A 23,284-nucleotide genomic window follows, 5' to 3' on the forward strand; every position below is an offset into this window, starting at 1 on the left:
AAGTCCATCTTTGCACATTATAGTTCCCCAATTTACACACCTTCATACCCGGACATGCCTAATAATCTCTCACTTCCTGCCAAAGTACACCTACTCCTGATGTCATGTTACTGAGCCTCAACCTGTCTCTGTTGCCATGGCTCCACCCACCATCCCTAATGTTGTAGCATACTTCCATCCCAGCCAACTGCTTCTCCATTACCCTTCAGAGACATTTTCATGCAATATGGGATTCGGACACGGACACGGACACGGACACACACACGGACACACACACACGGACACACACACACACACACACACACACACACACACACCGTCAAAACCAACTAGAACTTCTAGAAAACTGGAATAAACATTCATTGCTTTATTTTTTATTTTTTTAATTATATTTGTTCTCTCACTAATATTCTTCTCTTTATTATTAATATTGCTATTGTAGTGCCTGTTGTTGGCAAAATGAGAAGACCCATTTTGAGTCTCAAAGATTTCTTCCTCATGCTCTAAGGAGTGTTTCCTTGCCACTGTCACCCTTGGCTTGCTCACTGGGGTGTGGATTTGGACAAGTGTAAAGCTTCTTTGTGACAACGGCTGTTGTAAAAGCGCTATATAAATAAATTTGACTTTAATTTTAACACTTGAGAGAGAAAAAGCAAGGAAAATTTATATTTATAGTTTGTATTGTCCCCAAGGCCCAGCCTAAAGCTTCAGTTTCCTGGTTGATGTTCCAGAAACTGCAGAAACAGAACCTTGTGCATTTAGTTGAGACCACCGCATGCAGTGTGTTTTAACTAGCAAGCATTAGTTAAGTTCAAAATGGGAATAGCTGAGAAGCTGCAATAGAAGTTTCAAGTCTGTTGATTCAATTCCAAGAAGCCCCAATTCTAAATTCCAATTATATGGGGTGCAGGGGTGGGTGATGTCTCATATGCCTGTCACATCTGGTCCTCCATGATGACTGGTTCTCCTTACAGTAGTTTTGTGTTTTTCAAATACAATTAAAGAAAGGAATAGATCACACATTCATAACGCAATATCATTACAGAAATATATGACGTCACAGGATATTATGAATGTCTTCTGAAATTTCAGTGTTGTTAAAGAAATTGAAAGTGTAACTCTTCACTGAAAACTATTGAGTTTGTTGAACGCATGTACTAGTGTGTACCAGAGGGTCAAACAAGGTCAAAGATACTGTGATAAAGTTTCCTTTTATAGCCTTTTTATATCATTAGGCTATCGGTGTTTCTCCATGGAACCAGCACAGGACCGTTCTTATGTTTTTCCTTACTTTGCAAGGCATGGGAACACCTTACCCTTCAGGGATGTCAAAGTTTTGCTCCTACAATGTTGAATTAATATAGGGAAGAAATTCTGCACTGAAAATGGCTTGTGTCCACACTCTGACGGACATTCTGAGTTAGAGGTGGCAATAGCTATAAATGAGTACCTGTGTGATATACAAAAATACTATAGAGAAAACAAATATATATAGATTTACAAACCCAGTAACACTATATAGAAAATATAGAAAAGGCTGACATACACAGCACCTTGAATTAAGGCACATGCACAGTCCTAAGCACTGATCATTTGTTTCTCTGCAGTTTGCTCTCCTTTCATTAACAAATACCCCTTCATCATTTTAGGACCATACATTGGTAACATCTAGACAATTAAACCACAATGTAAAAGACTCAAAAGGAACTTAACACTACATTTCACAACAATGAAAAACAGCAGTGGGCCTTTTTATTGGAGATGTTTTAATTGATTGTATATTGTATTCAAGCCATTCTTGGCACAAAATCTCATAACACTGCTTTAGGAAATAACTTCCTTCCACATAATCATGTAGCATACTTGCAGATATGTAGTTCTCTTTTCATCATGGCTAACATTATCTCAGAGTATGTTTCCACAGCCATCCTGCTAGCTCAGGGCACCTATTGCTCACTCTTACTGTTAAAAGAGCTGTTAACCTTGGGCTTTCTTCAGTTTCGGAAAAATTAAAATACAGATCATTTTTCTGTTTTTGTTTTACTGCAGTTTTATTTTCTGTTTTGCAAAGGAAAAACAATCTGCTTTCGCATTTTGTATCTGTTATTCCTGAATAAGAAAACCCACTTGTTTCTCTGCTTCTTGTTATTGAATATTAAAACAAGAAACAATTTTCATTTTTTCAGTATTTGAAATGAAAATAAAAAAGTACAGACCAAGAGGAACTGACTGTAAAAACCTGAAGTGAAAAGTAACTGTAAAAAAGTCTAAGTAACTGCAACCCAGCATATGCAAAACTTTACCTTTAAAAAGATCTGTAATTAAAGTGGTTAGTGTAATTACCTAAGGAATACTGCCATTATCTCTAACCACCTCTATATAGTTTTATAGAAATCATTAACCTGCACATATAGATCATGGCAGGATATGCATTTTCATTTTTTTACTCCTAAACATGTACATTTTCTATATATTACATATTGTACACAGGATATTATAGTACTATTGAATTATATTCATTTATATTAATTTTTTTAACCACTATATATTTTTTTATTCTATATAATAATACAAACGCATACACATAAGCACAAAGAAAACAAGCATCTTAAATATTGACCGTGCTTCATTTATAAACCATACATCACCGTGAAGAGCGCTTTTGTTTCCGTCATTCTATACTAAACAGCATTTTACCAAGCTCAGTGCTTTTCTTCCCAGTTAAAGAAGACACTTTCGTATAGCAAGAAATAAATTAGTAGTGTTAAACATTCTAAAATCAGTAAGAAACAATAGCCTTACCCATGTCTGAAAAAATTCAAAAGTTTTAAAGGAGCCAAACTGCATGAGTGACCAAACATTCCTAGACATAAGCCAAAAGATCAGTGCTCACATTTAAATAAATAAATAAATAATAAAAAAATAATAATAATAATAACAACAACAACAACAACAACAACAACAACAATACACAAAGCGGTAAAATGGCGAAGATTGATGAGTGAAAGCAATTTGGGATACACTATCTCCTAAAAAAATGTTAGCGTTAAATTGATAGTTCAAGATAAATCAGTTATGTATCTTGACATTTATAGAAGCGTAAATTGTTAGTTTCCCGTTCGCGGAGCGAGAGTAATTGCAATTGCCTCAAATACTCACTTTGACTGCACTGCCTCTTATGGTAGACAGCGATTCGGAATTATCTGCCAATGATTTGATTTTTGATGACTCTGAAGTCTACCAGCAATGTTGCCCGTAACATGCTATGCAACCTTTGAAAGTACGAACACAGCGCGTATAAGCAACTCATGCCAATCATGCACCGCACGGAAAGTGCAGAACACTCACCGTTCAATAGTCGCTGAGCATCAGACTTACGGCACCTACAGTCAGATAATTTTTCCGCTATTGTTTGTGTCTGCGGGGATGTGGAAGCAGCCATTTTGCCCCGCACACATGCACCACCGCGCCGAGGCGTAACCAATCCAGTAAAGGCGGAGACTAAGCTAAATTTTGAATACCAGACATCAATTATATGAACTGAGACACTCCGCAGAGAAAGGACACTGCCTTCCTTGCCAGACAAAACTACCACACCTCTCCCCTACTTATTGTATTCACTGGTATGCAAGCTTTAAAAAGTCTGTATAGCAAGAGTTATGACCCAGAGGAGCTCTGCTATACAAAGCAGCATATCTCAGAACAGGTAATATCTTTAGAAGCCAACTCCAAATTTCATAAAAAGCATAATTGATATATTGATTATTTTCAAAGCCATATCAGTTGTTTTAAAAGATTTAGGATTTATAAAGATTTATAAGATTTAGACATCATCTGACAAACTATATTTAAGCACCTAGTATCTCTAGATAAAAAGTCTACAGACATAGGCTATAGGAATAACTCACCCTCAGGCTCACTGTCATTATCTTCCTCCTTCCAAGGCTGAGTTGGAGACGTCTGTGGCACAGGTCCTGGAGCTTTGCTGTCCTCGTCCTCCTCCTCTTCCGATACAGGCTCCTCCTTCTCCTGATCCGTGTTCTGTTCTTGCACCTCAGAACAGGAGTGAGGAGCAGTGGACAGAGCAAGGTCTGGTCGCTTGGAGAAGAGCTCGCGGAGGACGTTGATTGGTGAGACTGTGACCTCCCAATTGGTAATACCAAAGTCTCTGAGGTGGGCACGTGCATGACTGGACAGGCCAGCCCTAGTGTCAAAGCCAGCGCTACAGAACTCACAGCGCATCACACTGAAGGTCGCTGGGTCAAAGTTGGCAACTAGTAGGGCATCAAGAACACCGTATCAGACAGCCTGGAACTGAAACAATTCAATGCAACCCTCTAAGAAGGAGAGGTCAATCAAAGAGGCAGTGGTAGAAAATAGCAGGGAAAAAAAAAAATCTACATTATAAAGAGGCTTTCTGAAGATCAGAACTTTGAGTAGTTCTGTTCTGGCTAGATTTCACATTATAACTACATCATAAAGAAGATTGCTCCTTTGTATTGCTCCACTTTTCCATAGAGCCATACTATTCTGCTAAATATTACTATGAACTTTTTGCTTCTTTGTTTATGGAAGTCCTCTAGACTGGACAATGTCAGTTTGTGTGGAACGTTGGCATGGGGAAAGTATAATTTGTTAAAAATAAGGAACTTGTACTTCCAAACTTTCACCTTAACAGAATTTTGGGTCACCTAATTAATTCCCCATCAGATGCAATGAAATGTAATGAAATGCCACACCTTTATATTTATTCTACTTGTACAAACTTGGAACTTAATGTAGAACATGGTGACTTTATAATGTTTAAACAGCAAAGTGATAGCAAAGTTTACAATATCTGTGCCAAAATGTGTCCATAATACAGGTGGATAAAATGATAAACAGCAAGTTATTGTAAAAAGTGACTGTCCTTACCTTTTTTCTTCTTTTTTTGATAAGAGAACTTCTTCTCAATGGCATTAACCTCTGCAGGAGATATGAAGTGTCTAACATTATAGCTGACTCCAACTCTGTTAAGGTGACCTCTTATATGATTTGCCAGTCCAATTCCATTATCAAAGTGGTCTGGGCAATATGGGCATTTCCTTCCAACACTCTTTAATGAAACCCCTTCCTCATCTTCTTCATCCTCCTCCTCAGTTAAGACATCAAGAAGGTGGTTAACAACATCCTCTTCCTTTTCATCAGTATTGTCATCACTATCATTATCTTTAGTATCAGTGGTTTCTTCACTACTCCTATCATTATTGTCAAGAGGTGTCTTCTCTTCTTTGGACTCCTCACTGATCTTTGGTAGAGGAGAGGAGATGTTGAGGCCAGAAGCCACAGCAGAGGAATCCTCTCCTACAGGGCGACAGGTGAGTAGATCTGTAAAGTGCTACAAGAATGCTGCCTTTCGAAGAAGAACTGCTCAGACATCATCTCAACATAAACCTGGCTTACCTTGGTAGCCAGGAAATGATGGCCGGAAAGTCATTCAAAGTCATCAATATTCAACATATAAGGCTACAATGCATCGACAGGGTGCTTGCTTTTCTTCAGTTAACCCACTTCAAAAATAAGTGTGAAGTGGAATTTCATTTTCTTTTTTGCAGAGTAAATTAATTACCAAGTGCCCACTGCCACTTGCAAGGATTACCTTTTCCCAGTATGCCATGACTGGTTAGCGTATTTTCCGTCAACATTACATAATCCATAACAAAAAAATAATGTGTAAATGTAAAAGATTCATGTTAACATAGCCAATATTTATTTAGCTAAATTGTGTATACATTATTATTAAGCAGGGAAACATAATAGCTGAATCAGATTTAAATATTCTCATATTTTTAAAAAAAAAAAAAAAGTACTAAGTAATCAGTATTAGTAAGGCCAAATTATTTAATGAGCTACATGCTACCTCTCTCATAAGGAGCTATATAGGTTGCTATATGCTACATGTAAGCCCAAACTGCCTAAATTCAGTACATTTCAAGCCTTAAAATAATTTTACATATTTTCACAAGCACCCTGATCGAGACCAAGACTGTTCACTATAACAATGAAAATTCAAAAGTTGACAAAATGCACAAAGTGGAAGGATGCAATGAAGATGATGACACCAAAAGTTAGAGCTATGTTAACTCTGAACTAGGGAGACCCTGAAACAAAAAACACACAGGCTACTCTGCATCCTTTAGAGACCTCTGAGACTCAGCCTGTCACTCACCCATCACTCTGCCGTATGAGAGGGCAGTTGGGAGGTCAGAGCTGAGGGCGTTTATGAGGACGAGGGGTAACTTGTGTCTGAGCTGGGCCTGCTGCCCCTCAGCCAAATCTAGCCTCTCTGTCGCCCCCCGAAGGTTGGCTGAGAAACTGCTCTTCAGCTGCAATGCCAGGGCAGGTGTCTCCAAACGGTCTGCAGGGGAAGCAAGGGGTCGACCAGGTTCAGACATGAGGAGACACCTGGACGTTCCCCAGATATATGGCCAAGAGTGGCACACATGAATTGAAAAATATGTGAACTTGTAAGGCGGGGCATTTGTCTCCCATTTATTGGCCCTTGCTGACTAGGGCCACTGATGGAAACTGATTTGGAAAAATACTATTTTCCCACCTGCCTTTAAACGTCAAGGGTATAAATACACTTCACTGCCAACAGTAGCCGGTAATGAGCATCGGCCAATGGTAGGGGGAACTGCACCACGTGCCTTTAATGCAATTGATGACTTAACACTAGACACATCATATGCATGCATCACAATAAGCACAAGTTATATCAAGATTTAAAACATTAAAATGAACTTTGGGTTTGTAAGTGTGGTTGTTAAACATATTGTATTATTTCAAGTGTTCAACCCCTCAACAAAATATGCTGCTTCTTTTGTAGAAAATTTATGAAACTGTCTGAAAAACAATTGTGCTTACTGGACACAACAAAATGAGTACAAAATGGAAAAAGGTTTCTTGCATATAATTAAATGTCTTTTTAGGATGTTGTTTGTCTAATATACAGTCTTGTCTTACCTGCTTTGGTGGTTGGTTTTGGATCAGCATCCTGTTCTGGTAGTGACACAACATCCTTTTGGCCCTGCTCTGTGGTATCTTTAGCATTTGGGTCATGGCTCTCCACATCACCAGAGTCAGTAGGCTTAGGATCCACTCTGCTGCTGGCCCGTGTGCGCCCCATAACATCCCTTACGAGCCGCTTGGAGCGGCGATTCCCTGTGCTCTTAAACGCAACATCCCTGCGCTGTGGTGCAGCCTTTGAAGCTGAAGCTGAAGCTACTGGCACAGGAGACTGGGGCATTGGGACATTCTCCTCTGCAAGCCCAGTCTGACCTGACCCAGACTCACCCTGCAGGCTTGGACCAGGATAGGGAGCAGCGTCTGTCTGACTGATCGCAGTCTCAGGTCGGTCAGAGGGTTTTGTCAGAGTCATACAGGCCAGATGGTCCTGGCTCGTCCCTGGAAAGGGTTCCACCTCATTCTTGCCCCGTGGGTCACAGATACAGGCCTGTGAGTGGTCAGTGACAAGCTGTTGTTCAACTGTATGCATGGAGGCTCTGGTAGGGTACCGCTCGCTAGGCAGGGTAGCGGCGACGGTCGAGGCTCCATTCCCAGAGAGCCTTCCCTTCTTCGGGGGACCTTTCCTGCGGGACCTATGCTGGAGGCGGGTCGAGGCACGATGGGCGCCGGCCCTGGCCCGTGCCCCATGTGTCCTAGCATGGTCCGCCAGCTCCTGTGGCACATCAGAACTGTAGCTGCACTTCAGACAAACAAACTGGCCACAGATGGCAGGTGACTCTCTGACGGTTGGCCGTGTGGCTTTCCTGCGGCTGACTTGCACCTTTGCTCTCTTACCTCCACCACTAAGCTTCCCCATCTCTTCCAAGATCCTGCGCCGTGATTCCTGATGCTGCTGATGATGGTCCACCAGCAGCAGCCTGTCGGTGAACTCCTGCCCGCACTCCATACACTCGAAACCACTCTTTTTGACTCGCCTCCTCGCCTTTCCCTCCTCGCCACGCGGACCCTTGCCACCGCCAGCAGGATCATGCTTACGCATATGTTCCCGTAGATGTGCTCGTTTTTTGAAGTAGATGCTGCATTCCACGCAAGTGAAAATTTCTTGGCAAAGTTCCCCACCAACAGCTTGCACCCTCTCCCTGTCCTGGACTTTCTCATCCTCTTTAAACTCAAACACCCCTCCCACATTGTTTGCCACTTTACCATGCTCCTTTGCCTTGGAAGGTGTTGCCCTGCTTTTCCTGCCTGTCCCGGTTGTTCGCTGCCATGGGCCCAGTCCAGAGAAAGGTCTCAGTAAGGCCCTCTTCTTTCTCCTACGCTGGATGAAGGTGCAGTGTGCCCAGGGACCAGGAGGTGGACTCTCTGGGTCTGAATCACCTGGAAAGGAATATACATCCCGTTCTGGAGTATTCTTTTTTTCCTCCTTCTTCAGATCAGACTCTTTTACCTCTTCCTCCTCTTTTTGGTGTCCCTCTTTTGATTCTGTGTCGGAAAAAAGAAATGGCCCAGCTTGGTCCGATGAACCTTCAACTTTGCTCTTTTCCACTACAAATAGAAGGGAATGCTATATTAATTCAAAGCATACCTTTAGGACAATCTATATATGATCTTGTAAAGCAGACTCTTATTAATATTCTTTCATTTTTCTCAAAAAATAAAAATACATTTTCAAATGGACCCTCCCACCCTCATGTTGCTGGTTGTTGAACTGTGCTGTGCTTGGGCCTCCGAATTTGTTATCTCTCCCCAGATCTTGGCCCTCCATAGGACTGGTTAAGTTGTTCTCAAAAAGTTGGTTCTTGGACATATCAGCTATTTGGTATTCTCCACAGTCAAGTCTGCACACAATAATATTCAAAAAGAATACATGGACCACAATTTTAAGTCAAGTAGAACACAGCTTTCCACAGTGAAATAAATGATCATTTGTCAGTGTCTTTCTGTGATCAATAATCTTGTTTTTAAGCAACATCTCTTTGAATTCACCTGCCTGAGTAAATGCCTGTGTATTTTCAGACCATATCCATGCAGATAACTGGCAATGGCACTCTGTATAGCCACAGCTTTACAACACCTGTCCAACTTCACCTCACCTATCTTGCTCCTGTCCACAGGTGGGACTTCCTGGGCTGTGAGCAGCAAGGCCATGAGGATTAGAAAAATTCTGAAGCTCCTCTTCTGACATACACAATTGGAAACCACACAAACACACAAGTAACTTAACAGAGAGGATTGACCCACAGAAAAACCTGCAATAGGGTACAAAATGGCCCCATAATAACTAAGGTGAAATTCATGATGTATTATGTAAAAGTCTAACAATCATTCACTAACTGACAACATACAAATAATGAAAAAACTGTATTTGTAGATTTATTGCAGTACACTGACATAACACAATTACCATCAAATATCTCTTTCTCGGAGTCTGAGTCCCACGTTAGAGATGAGGGGAAAGCGGAGGAAGGAAGTTTCTTCTGCTTATTTCCATAGGGTCCAAGTTTGGGAAGAATGCTTCCTGGAACCCCACTATCCCCATCTCCATCACACCTCTCCAGATCACCACCTTGGGTCAATCCACCCTGCATGTGTTAAGAGTTAGAAAGAGTTACTTATCCTTACAGGATATAACTGAATAAAATATAATTATATAAATCCACATTCTCTCAGCATTTAAAAAGAAATAAATGGTACTGGGAACAGAGATTGAAATAAAACGGGCTCAAATATAAGAGAGGATGGAAGCTGTGCATAGAGATCTGCTAAATCTCTCACCAGCAAGCTGTTATGTAGTGAGGGTGATGCAGATGGCCCACAGACAGATGCTGGATCATGGGCATCCATATTTGAGTGAGGACCCACTCCTGGATCCATGGGCCGTTTATGCACCGTGTACTGTGCTGGTCTGCTGCACTTCACCTACATAGTTTTCTTTTCTAGTAGCATACATGGATGGATACACACACACACACACACACACACACACACACACACACACACACGGAGAGAGAGAATCCTCCTAACATCTGACAATGAGCGTTCGTGTTTATAAGGCGGTAAGGGAATTAATTTGATAATTTCAATAACGCTATTTAACAACTTGACATCTTTTAAATGTGAGGCCACTTTACCCTACTACCCAATTTAGGTTCGAATGCGTACGCCACCTCAAATAAGTAAAAAACAAAAGTGCCAAATTCCTTTACTTATTGACCGTTACCTACCCGCGGTAATTTGGGACCGTCTGACCTATTTGAACATGTCTGGTTTCCGTAAATTTAGCGCTGTCCTTGTGATGACGAACGCCGAGAAGGCAACGCTCTTCTCGCTAACGATGACGGTGATAGGTGTGCCAAACATATAAGCCCCGCATCCGAAGGTTGAGGTGGGCTTTCAGCAACGGCGGAGAAAGAGACCATTCTGCAAATATTAAATATCCCCTTGGATAAGTATACGTGTGGAATAAAACTAATACTCACCGAAACGGCCTGCTTGCTTGGCTACTCTATGGAATGTCCTGCGTCCAATCACACGCTACTGTCCATATTCTCTTTGGGTTGAAGTCGCATGAACACACGCCCGCATAGTGCATGCGTGTTTTGCTATATGCGAGGTTCGTCCGCGCGTTCTTGCAAGAATACCGAAAAAAGCATGAACGTTCAACGAGCAAAGGAAGCTGTCTTTGCAGAACGACCACCCGACTCCATGTTGTTAGCTTCGGAGGGACGCCACGGCTGCGATGGTGACGTTCATGGGGTGGGGAAAAGAGTTTTTGTTAACCCTGGAGTTGTTGCAGTGAAAGTAGAACTGTTCCGCACTGAGTCAGGTGGTCAGAGGTTAGGGTAGTAAGTAGGATAATTCGGTAGCATAGATAATAGACAATTCGTTTGAAATCTCAACATTTAACGAAATTATGTATCAAGTGTAACGTGCGATAATTTGTTAGATAGAGATATGTGTACCGTGCAATGTTTTATACATTCAGAAATAGAAATATTTTATAATTTTAATTATAAAAATTATAAAAAAAATTATAAAACTTTGATTGTGAGTACAGTAAGACTGAATGTGATGGAAATGTTCAGTGTGATATTCCAGTGTAAATGAAACCAAATATAGATATAACTTTAAGACTAAAATATGCCACTTAGATAAACATAAAATAGTAGCAAGCACTACGCTTTGCATAAAGAGGCCGATTGCATTCCTATCTTGTTCGCAGCATGTAACTAAGGATAATCAGCAGGGACTAAGGATCCTCTCCTAAAGTTATCATTAAGGTTTAGCAAGATAAAAGGCCAAGTTATGGTCAAAATGTGTTAATATGGTCAATGCAACTAGATTCTAAACCTCTTTTAGAGGTTTTAACTTAATATATGTGTCAGTCACAGGTCATTAAGAATTTAAATATTTATTGTGCAATGCAGAATGCCAAGACTTCTAAACAATTGCCAGCACTCCTTAATGTTTAACCTCCTGTAAAATACACACACCCACGCACACGCACACATGCACACCAACATACCAACACATCAGTCTTGAGTCATATCCTCAGAACACACACACAAAAACACAAACAGTTACAATTTTACACCTGTCACTTCATCTCTCACCCCAAACTGCGTCCATCCTTTGATTTTGTTGTACAGGGCATCACCAGGGCAGGATGTACTGACCAGCTGCCTATGTCCATGTATAGTAAAGTCTGAGACCAGTTTCACTCCATCTGTGGCACACTTTGCCAGCTGGTGCCTCACCAGGTCCATGGTGCTCTGGGACGGGATACTGGAGGTGTAGTCCCCTATGAAGGACACGCCGTAACCCTTCGAGTTGTACCCCTTGGTGTGAGCACCTTGCCAGTGCCAGCCACGCCCTTCATACAGGTACCCGTCAGAGCCTGCCACAAAACTAGAGAAAAGACAGTGGTAGAGAGGGAGAGTGGAGCAAGGTTATGGGACTGCAGAACTTGTGGACGATCGAGCTTGGTTGCCAGATAAAAGGAACTTTTAGGCACAAGTGTCATTCATTGGTTAAGAGCATTCATTGTTTTACAACAGTGTACCATGCCAAACAAGGTGAATTCAACAAATCAACCTTGTGGAAATGTAAAAAGCCAGTAGAGAGTGAGAGAGAGTCAATATTTCATCGAAGTCACACACAGAGTCTCACACAAAAACAGGATGTTTCAGACAGAGGTCCCTCATCAGCTGTATAAGCAAAGTGACATATATGCTAACATCTAGATATGCTGTTATATATTAAAAAACAGCATATCTAGATGTTAGCATACATGTATGTCAGTAGGTTAGTGTTATTAGTCAGGTTAGCATGCTGACTTCTTTTGCGTTTATGATCCACTCTCCCTTGATGCCCCACTTTTGGGACATGCTCCAACATGGCACATTTTACAGGAATGCACACAGAAAGGCAGAGTGGTGAGGGTGAGGATGTACTGTCAGTTTATGGTCTATATAATATGTTAAGCAGTAAACCTTATGCTAAATATCAGTTGAAGGTGTTGGCCCTTAGTGTGTGCCCACCTGTATCCGATGTCATCCCAGCCACGGTCATCCTGGTGGAAACGCTGCATGGCCCTCATGTCTCGGGAGCACTGATAAAAAGTTAGGCATGGCTGGGAAGGCTCATAGGTGTGATGGATGAACAAGAAAGACAGAGGCAGGGACAGCAAGGTGGGGATGCCACGATAAGGCTTGGCTTCCCACATGCACCGTGGAATGATGGCTGGGCAGTCTGATTAGGTTGGATTAGACAAAAATGAAGAGAAGTGTTTTATGAGGACAATTAAATGATCCTACATTATATGTATTACGGTTTGCAATATTTTCAGAATGCTTGCCAAAAAGTTTGACTATTACCAGTGTTCCAGGTTCACATATATGCCTACCCATATAGCTGTGGACAAATTCCTTCAGCCCCTCATTTACAATCTCTTCTATCTTTGCCCTCTCCACCTTTTGTTTGACCTCTTTTTTCCAGTCTTTATCCAACCTTCGATATGTAGCCAGTAACCTTCTTATTTGCCTTTTTAGTAAAGGGAGATTGGCCAGCTTTCTGAATCTTGTTCTGCGGCGCTGGCTAATTAGAGCAGGTGCAGCATCTAGTCCTCCTATACCCAGCTGATGGTTGTAGTACTCTTTCAGTAGTCCACTCAATCTGAGTGGACGACTGGTGCGCTCAGCGACATGCTTCCCTACAATCACTCCATCCATACCCCCAGTTATGAGAGCTTCCGTAGCAAAGGATGCTACACCAGAGAGGGTGAACACCTGAGGAGCAGTCACATTGTCCCAGCAACCGCCAGGTCCCAGACTTGATGAGGCAGGCAGTTTGCTTTGAGCATGGTGGAAGAATGAGAGACCCAGGTTCTTAGTCAAGGTGAGGGGGTACAGGCCACGCACATGGCCCAAGGGAGTAGATTGCAAACCAGCCTCAATTCCCAGGAGTAGAGGGCTGAGGGCCACAGTGGTTCCATCTGCAGTGAGGACCACTCCTTCCTCCACACCCAACACTGTCACCCTGTGTTTGATAACCTTGGTGATGTATCCAGTGTCCACAGGTTTTATTACCAGGTGATGTGGTTCTGTATCATCACTAAGGTAACCAAGATAATGCTGGATAAAAGGTGTATCCACTCCTGCAGCTTTACGAAGACCCTTCACCACAGCCAAAGGGTCAAGCAGGTAGTTCTCCAACTCAATGGTCTCCACTACTTTAATGAAGTCATCCATGTGCTGTGTTTTAATGTCTAAGCAAGATAAAAAATGGGCAAACCAGTAGAAACCTTTAAAATAGGTATATGTTTGCTGTCAACATTAACAACTAGCCCTCTCATATCAAATAAAGTATCCACAGCTGTAAATCACATGTAAAACACTGAAAAACAGGTAGCCTTAATAAATTGACCTCTAGGATTTGTTTCAGGCCACATACAGTAGGCATTCTTAGTTCTCAGTATTTCCAAACATTTTCTTATCTACTTCAATGGCTTTAGGCCAACCAGCTACAGTTAAGAAATTAATTAGGTGAAAGAAAGATAAGTTAGCATTTTTATTTCAATTGCTGTACCTGGGGTTTACACCACCTTCACAGTAGGAAGACAGCTCAAGCATTTTATTTGGAATACCTACCTGATACACCTACTCATTGACCACACTATTAGCTGTCTATCTTATAGGCACATTTTGTAATTCTACAGTAACTGCTACAGTATACTGTAACCCATTACTAAATTTGTCAGCAGACATCTACCCTGCCCATCACTGGTCAGTTTCTAGCTTTTTCAAAAGCTATTTGGGTGGCGGACTGTGCTCCACACAGTATTAAAGGAATATCACAACCTCTGACTATGGTATTACATTGGACAATAATTTTAAGATGATTTTCTGTACTATGAAAGGAAAACTTGAAGCACACATATGAGTGAGAGGGATTTTAAAATAATTTTTAAAATTAAGATGTAAACCTGTATAATTTGCTCTTTGGTGGGACTTAGTTCAACAGCTGGGACTAAGATTCCATTTGTCTGAAGTATTACAGGAAATGTCACAATAAATTGTATGTGGTAATCAATTATATATTCTACATATGCAGCAGAAGTTGTAACTAAGTTGTAAAGAATTAATAAGAAAAAAGAGCCTACTATCATTAATTTCATTGTTTTTTTTTCTTTAATTGACTAACCTTTAATAACACTGCAGTACGATGAAGTGAATTGTGAAAAAAAATACTGAGCTATTTTTCTTATGTTCATTCTTCTTACTGAATTTTATTAACTATGACTTAATCATCCTTTAAAATGTATATCTTGAAATAATCATTCGATTTGAAATCCATTCCCACAGAAACTTTAAGACTTGATATCAGGTTTGTTGAATGAAACAAAATGAAAAAAAGTTTTGTTGATTGCTTTTTGCACCTGGTGGGAACTCCACAGGCTCAGTGATAGCCTTGGGGGTGTTTTACTACCTTTCTAACAGACCAATTTAAAAAGGGAACTTGTCAGCAGTCAATGCATATATGAATTGCTGACCAAAACCCCTGGAATATTAAGATTGAAAAGTTTTGTGAAGTGTTGCAAACATGAACAACTATTTAAATAGTCACCATAGGAAGACATCTATAGCTGTGAATAAGAGCCTTGCCATTGTTAAACTAACATGGTATATTTAGGCATTGAATCTGTACAGGATAGATTCACTCATTCATAGATTTATTTAAACCCAGTGGTGGACACCTAAACCATGTGTGGGATATTGAATGTATGATACAAATTCCAAATGATTATTTTTAATGTGATTTTTAAAATGTACTTCAACAGCCCTTTAAAGCTATTTTTTTTAGAGTTTACTATATAGATTGGACTTTTTATACTCAATTTATAATCATTATCTTATGAGTACTGGTGACTATCTTCTTAGCTTAGTTTGTTAAAGAAACACACAAAACCACAGAACATAAATAAATACTTACCATCAGTGAGAGAATTATCCACAAGCATAAATAGCAAAACCACCCATCTGAAATGTAAATCCATAATCTTAAACTTCTCAGAACATAAACTGTCTAAGGAACAAGGCACTACCTGTTCTAAATAAGCTACCTTTTATACCCACATCCACTTGACATCCTGTTACATAAGAGAATATACTGATAAACAGCCAATCATACCTTAGTTCACCTTGTGGGAAAACAACAGGTGCAGCAGGGGCATGTCTCTACAGGCCCTTACACACCCAATAGTCAAGGACCTCTACTTTCCACCTTACACCTTGTTCCAAAGTAGTTTTTCCACTCAGTATTCATGCATGGTAAAAGAACAGAAATGCTATGCCTATACCTTATATTCTGTTTACCATATAATCAGTCAAGAGTTGTGACTAACACTTTACTTGATCACAGACTACAGTTTAACCTTTAACAAGCTAGTTGGAATGTACTATAGCTCATTTTCATTGTGCAGCAACACTTTCTCTTGCAGTGGTATTGCACCATGTTCTGCTGCAGAGTAAACACAGAACATCTTAGGCACTAGGATATGACAAGGAAAACACCTGGTCAGGTCTACTATTGAGAGAGATTCAGCTTTATAGCCATTGCTTGGTAGAAGGCAACAAAATAGTTTGCAATTATAGTTCAGCCTGCAAAAATAAATGAGGGATATAAATAGCTGGTCAGACTACATCTGTTAAATGAAAAATATAAATCTACTATAATAAAATACTAATATACAGAACCACACAGTGATGTTCGCATTTGGTTTTCCTGTAGTACACAGTAATCTCTTTGGTCCTGTCAGTGTTGAGGTTGTTGGAGGAACACCACACCTAGTGCTGAATCTTAATTATTGCCACTAATGTGGCATTTACTGTGGGGTCATCTGCAAACTTGATGTGTCTATGCAGTGAGTCATAGGTAAACAGGGGACTCAATACACATTGCAGAATACCAGTGTTCAAATTGAGACTGATGCACATGTGGCTGCCTAACCTCACCAACTGGGGTCTGTTTGTAAGGAAGGCCAAGAGCTAGTTACACATGGAGATGATTCCTAGTTCAAGTCAGTCCAAGCTTGGACAAAGCCTGGCAGAGATGATTTAAGGCAGAGCTGTTATTTTCCAGGTGGGTGAGGGCAGAATGAAGAGCAGTAGGATGTCCTCCTCATTCAGTTTGATCAGTCTACAAAACATGCAGGGGTCCAGTGACAGCAGGAGCTCCACCTTCAGATCACCGAGAACTCATTTTAAAAGCACTTCATTACAATCGTATGAGTGATGGGGCAAACTTAATTTAGAAATGGTACAGTAGGACCTGAGCTAACTGTTCAATACATGTTCTGAGGGTACATTGATGCCAACAGCTTTTCATGCATTTTCTCTACTCAGTATTAGACATCCAGCTACCTGCATGAAGTATTCCTGCAGTCAAAGCCAAGGGTGAATTAAAGTGAATGTGCACACAGTATTAAAATTCCAATGTGGGGGGAAGTGAAGCCTCACTTGTGCAACATCAAACCCAGAAATTATAGCAATTAATCAGTGATGCATCAGTGGCAGAGCAAAAGAGAACAAGGTCTTCAAAACTTCCCCACAATCACTTTCAAAACTACCGATATCCAGTGCTGTTGAAGTAGAGAAAACAGGAAATCTTACTACATAACTGAAGTCAACATCTTGCAGCTAGACTTTACAAGGCATAAGACATGCCTGCGAGTAATCGGATTACCTATAGCTCTCATCAATTGAACTGCTCCAATAGCACATCAGAATTTGCACAATTTAAAAAAATTAAAAAATATGAACCACATTCCCTTTGACCAAACAAAATGCTAAGCCACCACTGGCAAAACTGCAGTCACATCTAACTGACCAAAGACATGAGTTTACATAAACCAGAGTCCATGCATGACAGGAGTCTTTTTGGGTTTTTATTTAAGGACCATGCAATGCCCATGGAGAACTCGAAACTTTACAGATGTAAGTCCTTAATGTGTATGTGTAACAAATACAAAAAGTATATTAAAAAAAAAAAAAAAACCCACACAAGACTAATGTAATGTAATAACTTGCAAGTTTACACATATATATATATATATATATATATATATATATATATATATATATATATATATATATATAAAAAAAAAAAAAAAAAAAAAAATCCACAAAAAGTGCACCATCACTACCGCTGCATTGCAGACTTTGGGACTCTAAAGGTGGAAGATGGAACTTTAACTCCTGCTTGTAAAGAAAGGGGTTACAGTCCTGAAATAAGAATGTATAGCATTACACAGGACATAAAAGCAATAAGTTACTGTGCGTAGCGGCCGTTTGCGCCAGTTAACTAGGGGAAGGCAGGGGGAGGCATAGAGAAGGGCACCATGGGCTGGGGTGGCTGTTGCTGGGGATTGAAGGGGAACTGTGGGTTGTGGGTCATACCATTTTGAATGGTCCCTTGGTTGGCACCAAACTGCGGGTTCTGGAAAGCCTGGTTTCCAAAGCCACCAGCCTGGTTTCCAAAGTTGGCTTGTCCATTGCTGTAAGCCCCATTAAAGCCATTATTGCTGTTGCCATTGTAATTGCTAGCTGCGCTGCCATACGTGCCCCCATTTTGGGTCTTGTTGCCAAAGACCTTGTTTGGTCCACTTTCATAACTTCGGTCACTTCCACGGTTGTCCTGACCGTAGCCATTGAAATCCCGTCTGCCTCCAGAGAAGTGATCCCGGCGATCATCTCTAAACCCTCCACCTCGACCGCCCCTTGAACGACCTAAAGGAACATGAAGTCCAAGTTAACTCCAGAGGTGTAGTGTAAGAATCAAGAGGAAGTAAAGCAACAAGGCAGGTCACACTATAGAAAAGAAACAAAAACCAAACACGTCAGAGGAAAAACCTTCAGACTTGTAGGAAAGTCAATAAAAAAGGGGAGAAGAAAAAAAAAAAAAAAAAAAAAGTGGCTGCAGATGCACCACAGTTCCTGTATCTCACCAATTGGATTTACCTCCTCTGTCTTCCGCCATCTGGATGAGCTTGGGATTGATGGCCTGGTTGGCCTCGCGGAGGACAGAGACAAGGTCGTGGGCCTGCTTCATGTTGTTGGGCGTGAAGAAGGTGTAGGCTGTCCCAGTTTTCTGGCTGCGTGCCGTGCGCCCAATGCGGTGGATGTAATCCTCAGAGTTGTTGGGGTAGTCGTAGTTAATAACAAATTTGACGTCCTCAACATCTGTAAAAGTGATGGCAATGCGGCGTGGCGGAAAACGGAAGGTGCAGCAATACACGCCACCACAGCAGCAAAGAGGCACGTTAAAAACAGTAGCCAATAGGATGGTTAGAACTTACTATACTAAAAGGAATAAGGTCATCAAAACAAGTGTCCAATAAATTTCAGTTTAAGAGTTAAAGATCATTGTCTAGGCCATTTTAATAACTTAAGGTTTAAGTGACATCCAGGTGTTTCCCAAAAAACAGGCAACATTTTGCCTTGTTGCACACAAATGTAAGGACTACCCCACAGACTTCTGAAGACCTGAGGTGTAAGTATTGCATCCTCAGACCAAATCATTGGTCAGTCCTCAAAAAGTGTATGGTCAGATTTGATCTACCACCAAGGCAAAGTCTTTCCAACAATCAAGTGGTCACTTGACAAAACGTCTCTCTTTGGCAGGACTCGACATGACATAAACCAGAAAAGGAGGGCACCATCAGCCAGCCTAAGAATCGCATTCAGTACAGAGGTGTGTCCAAAGGACTAAACTGCTCTCACTCAAAGCCAAATACTATGAAAGAGGCCTAATGTACCAAGACAGACCTCAAAGCCTTTCTGCAATTACAATATGCTGCAACAGCAGCATTTAATAACCCTGGATTAGACTTCCTATATATGAAGCAGCTGAGGTAGTTTAAGAGCAGTTACAAGCAGGAGACACAGAGGCTATCCCATGATGCCGCGCTCCTCAGTGGACGGCCAGTGCACCACAGACATGCAAAACCTCCTAGCACCTCTGTACGCAATTTGTTTGGCTGGCAGAAAAGGCAGAACTCCAGCATTGGAGCTCCAGACCCCTCCGGAGACCCTGGACGCGTCATGCCAAGGCCCTGCCTCCAAGACTGCACCTTTAGGTGATGGGGAGGACTTGAAGAGGGACATCAGTTAAATAAAGCAGTTTAAAAATACACACCAAAGATGACAGTGGAAAAGAATTCACTTACAATGCATTACTCATGTATTTGAAATAGGAACAGAAGGTAAACTAATCCTTACCTAGACCTCTTGAGGCAACATCAGTAGCAATGAGAATGGGTGCTTTGCCAAACTTGAATTCTGGGAACAAGAGTACATTGTTACACTCTACACCCCCAACATTACACAAGCAATAAAACTAAAACCGTCGTGCAGAACACATACCATTGAGGACCCAGTCTCTCTCCTGCTGGCTTTTGTCTCCATGTATACCCATTGCAGGCCACCTACAATACAGGAGTTGTAAATATACAGACCCATCCCCATATACCATCTATAGACTCAAATGTTCAGTGTGCTGTGTAACCAAAGCTTACCCATCCCTACGCATCCTTCTGGTGAGGTCATCACACCTCCTTTTGGTCTCGACAAAAATTATGGTCTTGTTCTCCTTCTCGCTCATGATCTCCTCTAGCAGACGCAACAGCCTGCGACAGGAAGAGCACGTTCCAATGCAGGAGATCACCAAAAACTTCAGTTAAGCACAGGCATACCAACATTTGGTACAAATACAGACTGACAACTCATCCTGTACTAGATTAGTCAGTCAGGTGTCATTTCATTCCTTTAAGAAAAGCACCACAGAGTTTCCTCCCACAAGAAGTTTAAAAGCTATGCCCGCCAATTTCCACCTAGAAAGTGGGGGGGGGGGGGGGGAAGAAAAAAGTAAAACCAACTTGGCACTTACTTGTCCTCTTTCTCCCCATCGCTGCAAACATCCACAATTTGCAGGATGTTATGGTTAGCACTGAGTTGCAATGCACCCACGTTAATCTGGACATAATCTTTCAAGAAGTCCTCAGCCAGTTGACGCACCTCTTTGGGCCAAGTGGCACTCCACATCAGTGTCTGTCTGTCAGGCTGATGAGAGAATGCATAAGCCTTAAACTCCCCCCCTAATTTCATACAGGTGCCAAAATGGACTGAATAGCACAAATTGAGACTACATGTCTCTAGATTCAAGAAATCTGGACTCACCACCATAACAGTGAGTCTTAACCAATACACTGAATGAAGGACCAAATCCAGCATTGATTTTAAGTGGCTAACAAACTTCCACATTTTATTAGCCAAGCAAATGTGCAAGTCAGACCTGACATTATCCAGCAGCTTTCTTACTTAAGCCAATACTTTAAAACAAATGACACTTTATACTAACTTTCCATTTATTAAAAGTACATTTAAGTGAGTCCTGTAAAATTAAGATCAGACGGATTTATGAAATTCCATGGTTTTAAATAAAGTGTTGAATTTGCCTACTTCATCCATCAATTTCACTTAATAATGCATTCTGTATGCACACAACTTCAAAGTTCAAATTTCAAAAAGGGGAGTCATACCCTGATTTGGTCGACAATTTTACGGATTTGGGGCTCAAAGCCCATATCGAGCATTCTGTCAGCCTCATCCAGCACTAGATATGTGCATCTGCGCAGATTTGTCTTTCCAGCTTCCAGGAAGTCTATAAGTCTGCCTGGAGTGGCAATGCAAATCTCAACCCCTGGGAGAAGCAACATAAGTTAAGTCAAAAGATTGAGAAACTTGCAGGAAGTTAAAGAAAACAAGACGCTACATACCCCTCTCCAAGTCCCGGATCTGTGGTCCTTTGGGTGCTCCTCCATAGATGCAGGTGGATTTGAGGCGGGAAGCCCTGCCATACTCTGCTGCCACCTGCTGGACTTGTTGTGCCAATTCACGAGTAGGAGCCAACACCAGGCACTGTGGAGCAGATCCTAGATTAGTACAGCAGCAATTGAAAGACAAATTGCAAGCTAAAAGACAATGAACAAAGTTCTCTGCCAAGGTGGATCACTTACAATAGGTCCATCTCCACGCTCCAGGAATGGTTGGTGGTTTATGTGCACAATAGCTGGAAGCAAATACTGAAGAGAAAAGTTCCAGTTAAACTCAACACAGACCATCCAGAAGATATACTGAATATATTAAAGTGTTCTTACCGAGAGAGTTTTCCCAGATCCTGTCTGGGCAATGCCAACCATATCTTTGCCACTTAATGCCAGTGGCCATCCCTGAGCTTGTATAGGAGTTGGCTCAGTCCAGTTCTGTTTATTGATCACCTCCATTACATAAGCTGCAACACAGTAATGTAATAATCCATCTCAGCACACCAGTGGGAATGTTTGGAACACTTCTATTTATTGATGTACTGCACTTAAACCCACATGGAAAGCTGGCCTCATGAAATCCAATTGTGGGTGTAGGGCAATCCCTTCCTTTCACTGTTATCTCTTTGCTTCTCCTGTACTGTTCAACTTCTTGCTGCAACGAAAAGCAAAACGTCCATGTTCAAGTGCCGGAGGGTCATACAGTGCCACAAAGTGCGCCTAAACCGTATTTTAACACAATTTTAAAGCACGTGATGCTTAAAACGGTTTGCGTTTACGTACCAATGACCTTCGAGCCACATCGGGGTGCTCTTTGTAGAAGTTCTTCTCGAACTTGGGGAGCTCATCAAGGTTCCAGTGTTTTTTGCGCAGTCTCTCGCCTGGATTTCCGTACTTCTTCCCCTGTGGTGGTCCACCCCGACTTCCTCCAAAACGTGGCGGCCCGCTGCTATAACTGGGGGAAAAATGTGTTTAGCTGCTCCAGTTTGCTAGCTAGCATTCACAAACAGCTTATAGCTACGATAGCTAGCTATACGCGTTAAACACGCAGTTTAACGAGCCGCTATAAATGTTGTATAATACATGTAAAGTTCGCTTGGAAAATTGAGAAATAAATTAGACAAATACACCACGAACCCAAGACCAACACCAGTGACATGTAATAAGCTAGCTAGCTACTGTTTCTGCGTCATATTCTAAGCCGCTGCCATTTTATTTCTTACCGGCAGGGAAACAAAGAAAAACCGGCCGGCATTTTGTACCAGCATCAGCAAGGCATCTGCCACATGGCGAATCGAGGCCTCACTTAGAATTCTACTCATACCATGTCTATAGAAATAAGGAGCACCACGAGCAGTTCAAAAACTTAACTAATGGTCTAAATGAACAAAAACATCATAATGTCGACCTTTAACGACATTATACTAGCTAGCTAGTTCCAATTTTTCACTATATATTAAAAAAAATATCCAAGTTAGCTAGCTCATTAGTCGCTTTGAAGCTAGCTAACCTACCTTAGTTAACTGCTACCACTTACCTTAATGACAATACAATTATGCCATTTTGACACTTCTTTAGTGTAATGACATCGCAAATTAAACGGATTAATTAAAATTCTACCATTAAACGCTAGCGAGTTAGCTAGTAAGCTAACAGATTTTCTCAGCTAACGCTAGCGAGCTTGTTACCTTAAAAAAAATAGAAAACCTTACCTTCTGTCTCGGCTACGATCTCTATCGGAATATCCAGGCATTTCTGCTAACAAGCCTTATAAACTAAAGACAAATAAATAAAATTAAACGGTTAACGTGACGACAAATCGCCCCCACGACTTTTCCGCCGGCAGTGATGGCGCTCTAAATGCCGGCAATGGCGTGACTTAACTGGAGTTTTATA

At 41.3% G+C, this 23,284-nt stretch overlaps 3 protein-coding genes across 13 annotated transcripts in view; all 3 read right to left on the minus strand.

Annotated features, from left to right (window-relative positions):
* Window positions 1-11,016, minus strand: part of wizb (WIZ zinc finger b) — a 30,047-nt gene extending 19,031 nt beyond the window's left edge. For 2 of the 10 annotated variants that reach the window (XM_081711103.1, XM_081711097.1), the window contains exons 1-8: window positions 9,784-11,016; window positions 9,413-9,590; window positions 8,999-9,137; window positions 8,695-8,846; window positions 7,006-8,553; window positions 6,209-6,397; window positions 4,915-5,343; window positions 3,909-4,274 (exon numbers count right to left, since the gene is read on the minus strand). In XM_081711103.1, the coding sequence (XP_081567229.1) occupies window positions 3,909-4,274; window positions 4,915-5,343; window positions 6,209-6,397; window positions 7,006-8,553; window positions 8,695-8,846; window positions 8,999-9,137; window positions 9,413-9,590; window positions 9,784-9,882 (3,100 nt within the window). In that variant the 5' untranslated portion in view covers window positions 9,883-11,016. Of the gene's footprint in view, window positions 1-3,908; window positions 4,275-4,914; window positions 5,344-6,208; window positions 6,398-7,005; window positions 8,554-8,694; window positions 8,847-8,994; window positions 9,187-9,412; window positions 9,591-9,783 lie in introns of those variants that run through there. The other 8 variants (XM_081711093.1, XM_081711094.1, XM_081711096.1 and 5 more) reach the window with 8 other exon arrangements.
* A 40-nt stretch (window positions 11,017-11,056) lies between these two features.
* pglyrp6 (peptidoglycan recognition protein 6) lies at window positions 11,057-17,296 on the minus strand. The gene is made up of 5 exons (XM_027006572.3): window positions 15,499-17,296; window positions 12,914-13,774; window positions 12,549-12,759; window positions 11,622-11,916; window positions 11,057-11,484 (listed from the first exon to the last, which is right to left on the minus strand). The coding sequence occupies exons 1-5, from the start codon at window positions 15,560-15,562 to the stop codon at window positions 11,470-11,472; spliced, it is 1,446 nt and encodes a 481-aa protein (XP_026862373.3). The 5' UTR covers window positions 15,563-17,296; the 3' UTR covers window positions 11,057-11,469.
* Window positions 17,297-17,438: 142 nt separating this feature from the next.
* On the minus strand, window positions 17,439-23,261 carry ddx5 (DEAD (Asp-Glu-Ala-Asp) box helicase 5). Of its 2 annotated transcripts, none has more exons than XM_027006620.3 (13): window positions 23,101-23,260; window positions 22,172-22,343; window positions 21,947-22,043; window positions 21,722-21,855; window positions 21,581-21,646; window positions 21,341-21,482; window positions 21,104-21,264; window positions 20,452-20,624; window positions 20,081-20,191; window positions 19,929-19,990; window positions 19,785-19,844; window positions 18,525-18,746; window positions 17,439-18,293 (listed from the first exon to the last, which is right to left on the minus strand). In XM_027006620.3, exons 1-13 carry the CDS (start codon window positions 23,139-23,141, stop codon window positions 17,869-17,871), a joined length of 1,866 nt encoding a protein of 621 aa, XP_026862421.1. In that variant the 5' UTR covers window positions 23,142-23,260; the 3' UTR covers window positions 17,439-17,868. The 2 variants fall into 2 exon arrangements, with proteins under 2 accessions (XP_026862421.1, XP_026862422.1); XM_027006621.3 differs by having other exon boundaries at window positions 18,092-18,293; window positions 18,512-18,746; window positions 23,101-23,261.
* Window positions 23,262-23,284: the final 23 nt, after the last annotated feature.

The sequence above is a fragment of the Electrophorus electricus genome, chromosome 3 (assembly GCF_041902795.1).
Source record: "Electrophorus electricus isolate QZ-2024a chromosome 3, ASM4190279v1, whole genome shotgun sequence".
NCBI lineage: Eukaryota > Metazoa > Chordata > Actinopteri > Gymnotiformes > Gymnotidae > Electrophorus > Electrophorus electricus.

Coding starts and splice junctions, on each gene's coding strand:
- pglyrp6 (XM_027006572.3), bottom strand. CDS start 15,562: ATGGATTTACATTTCAGATGGGTGGTTTTGCTATTTATGCTTGTGGAT. Junction 13,775..15,498: donor GGATAATTCTCTCACTGATG/GTAAGTATTTAT, acceptor TATCTTGCTTAG/ACATTAAAACACAGCACATG. Junction 12,760..12,913: donor ATTTGTCCACAGCTATATGG/GTAGGCATATAT, acceptor CAACCTAATCAG/ACTGCCCAGCCATCATTCCA.
- ddx5 (XM_027006620.3), bottom strand. CDS start 23,141: ATGCCTGGATATTCCGATAGAGATCGTAGCCGAGACAGAAG. Junction 22,044..22,171: donor ATGTGGCTCGAAGGTCATTG/GTACGTAAACGC, acceptor TTTTCGTTGCAG/CAAGAAGTTGAACAGTACAG. Junction 21,265..21,340: donor GATCCGGGACTTGGAGAGGG/GTATGTAGCGTC, acceptor TGCTTCTCCCAG/GGGTTGAGATTTGCATTGCC.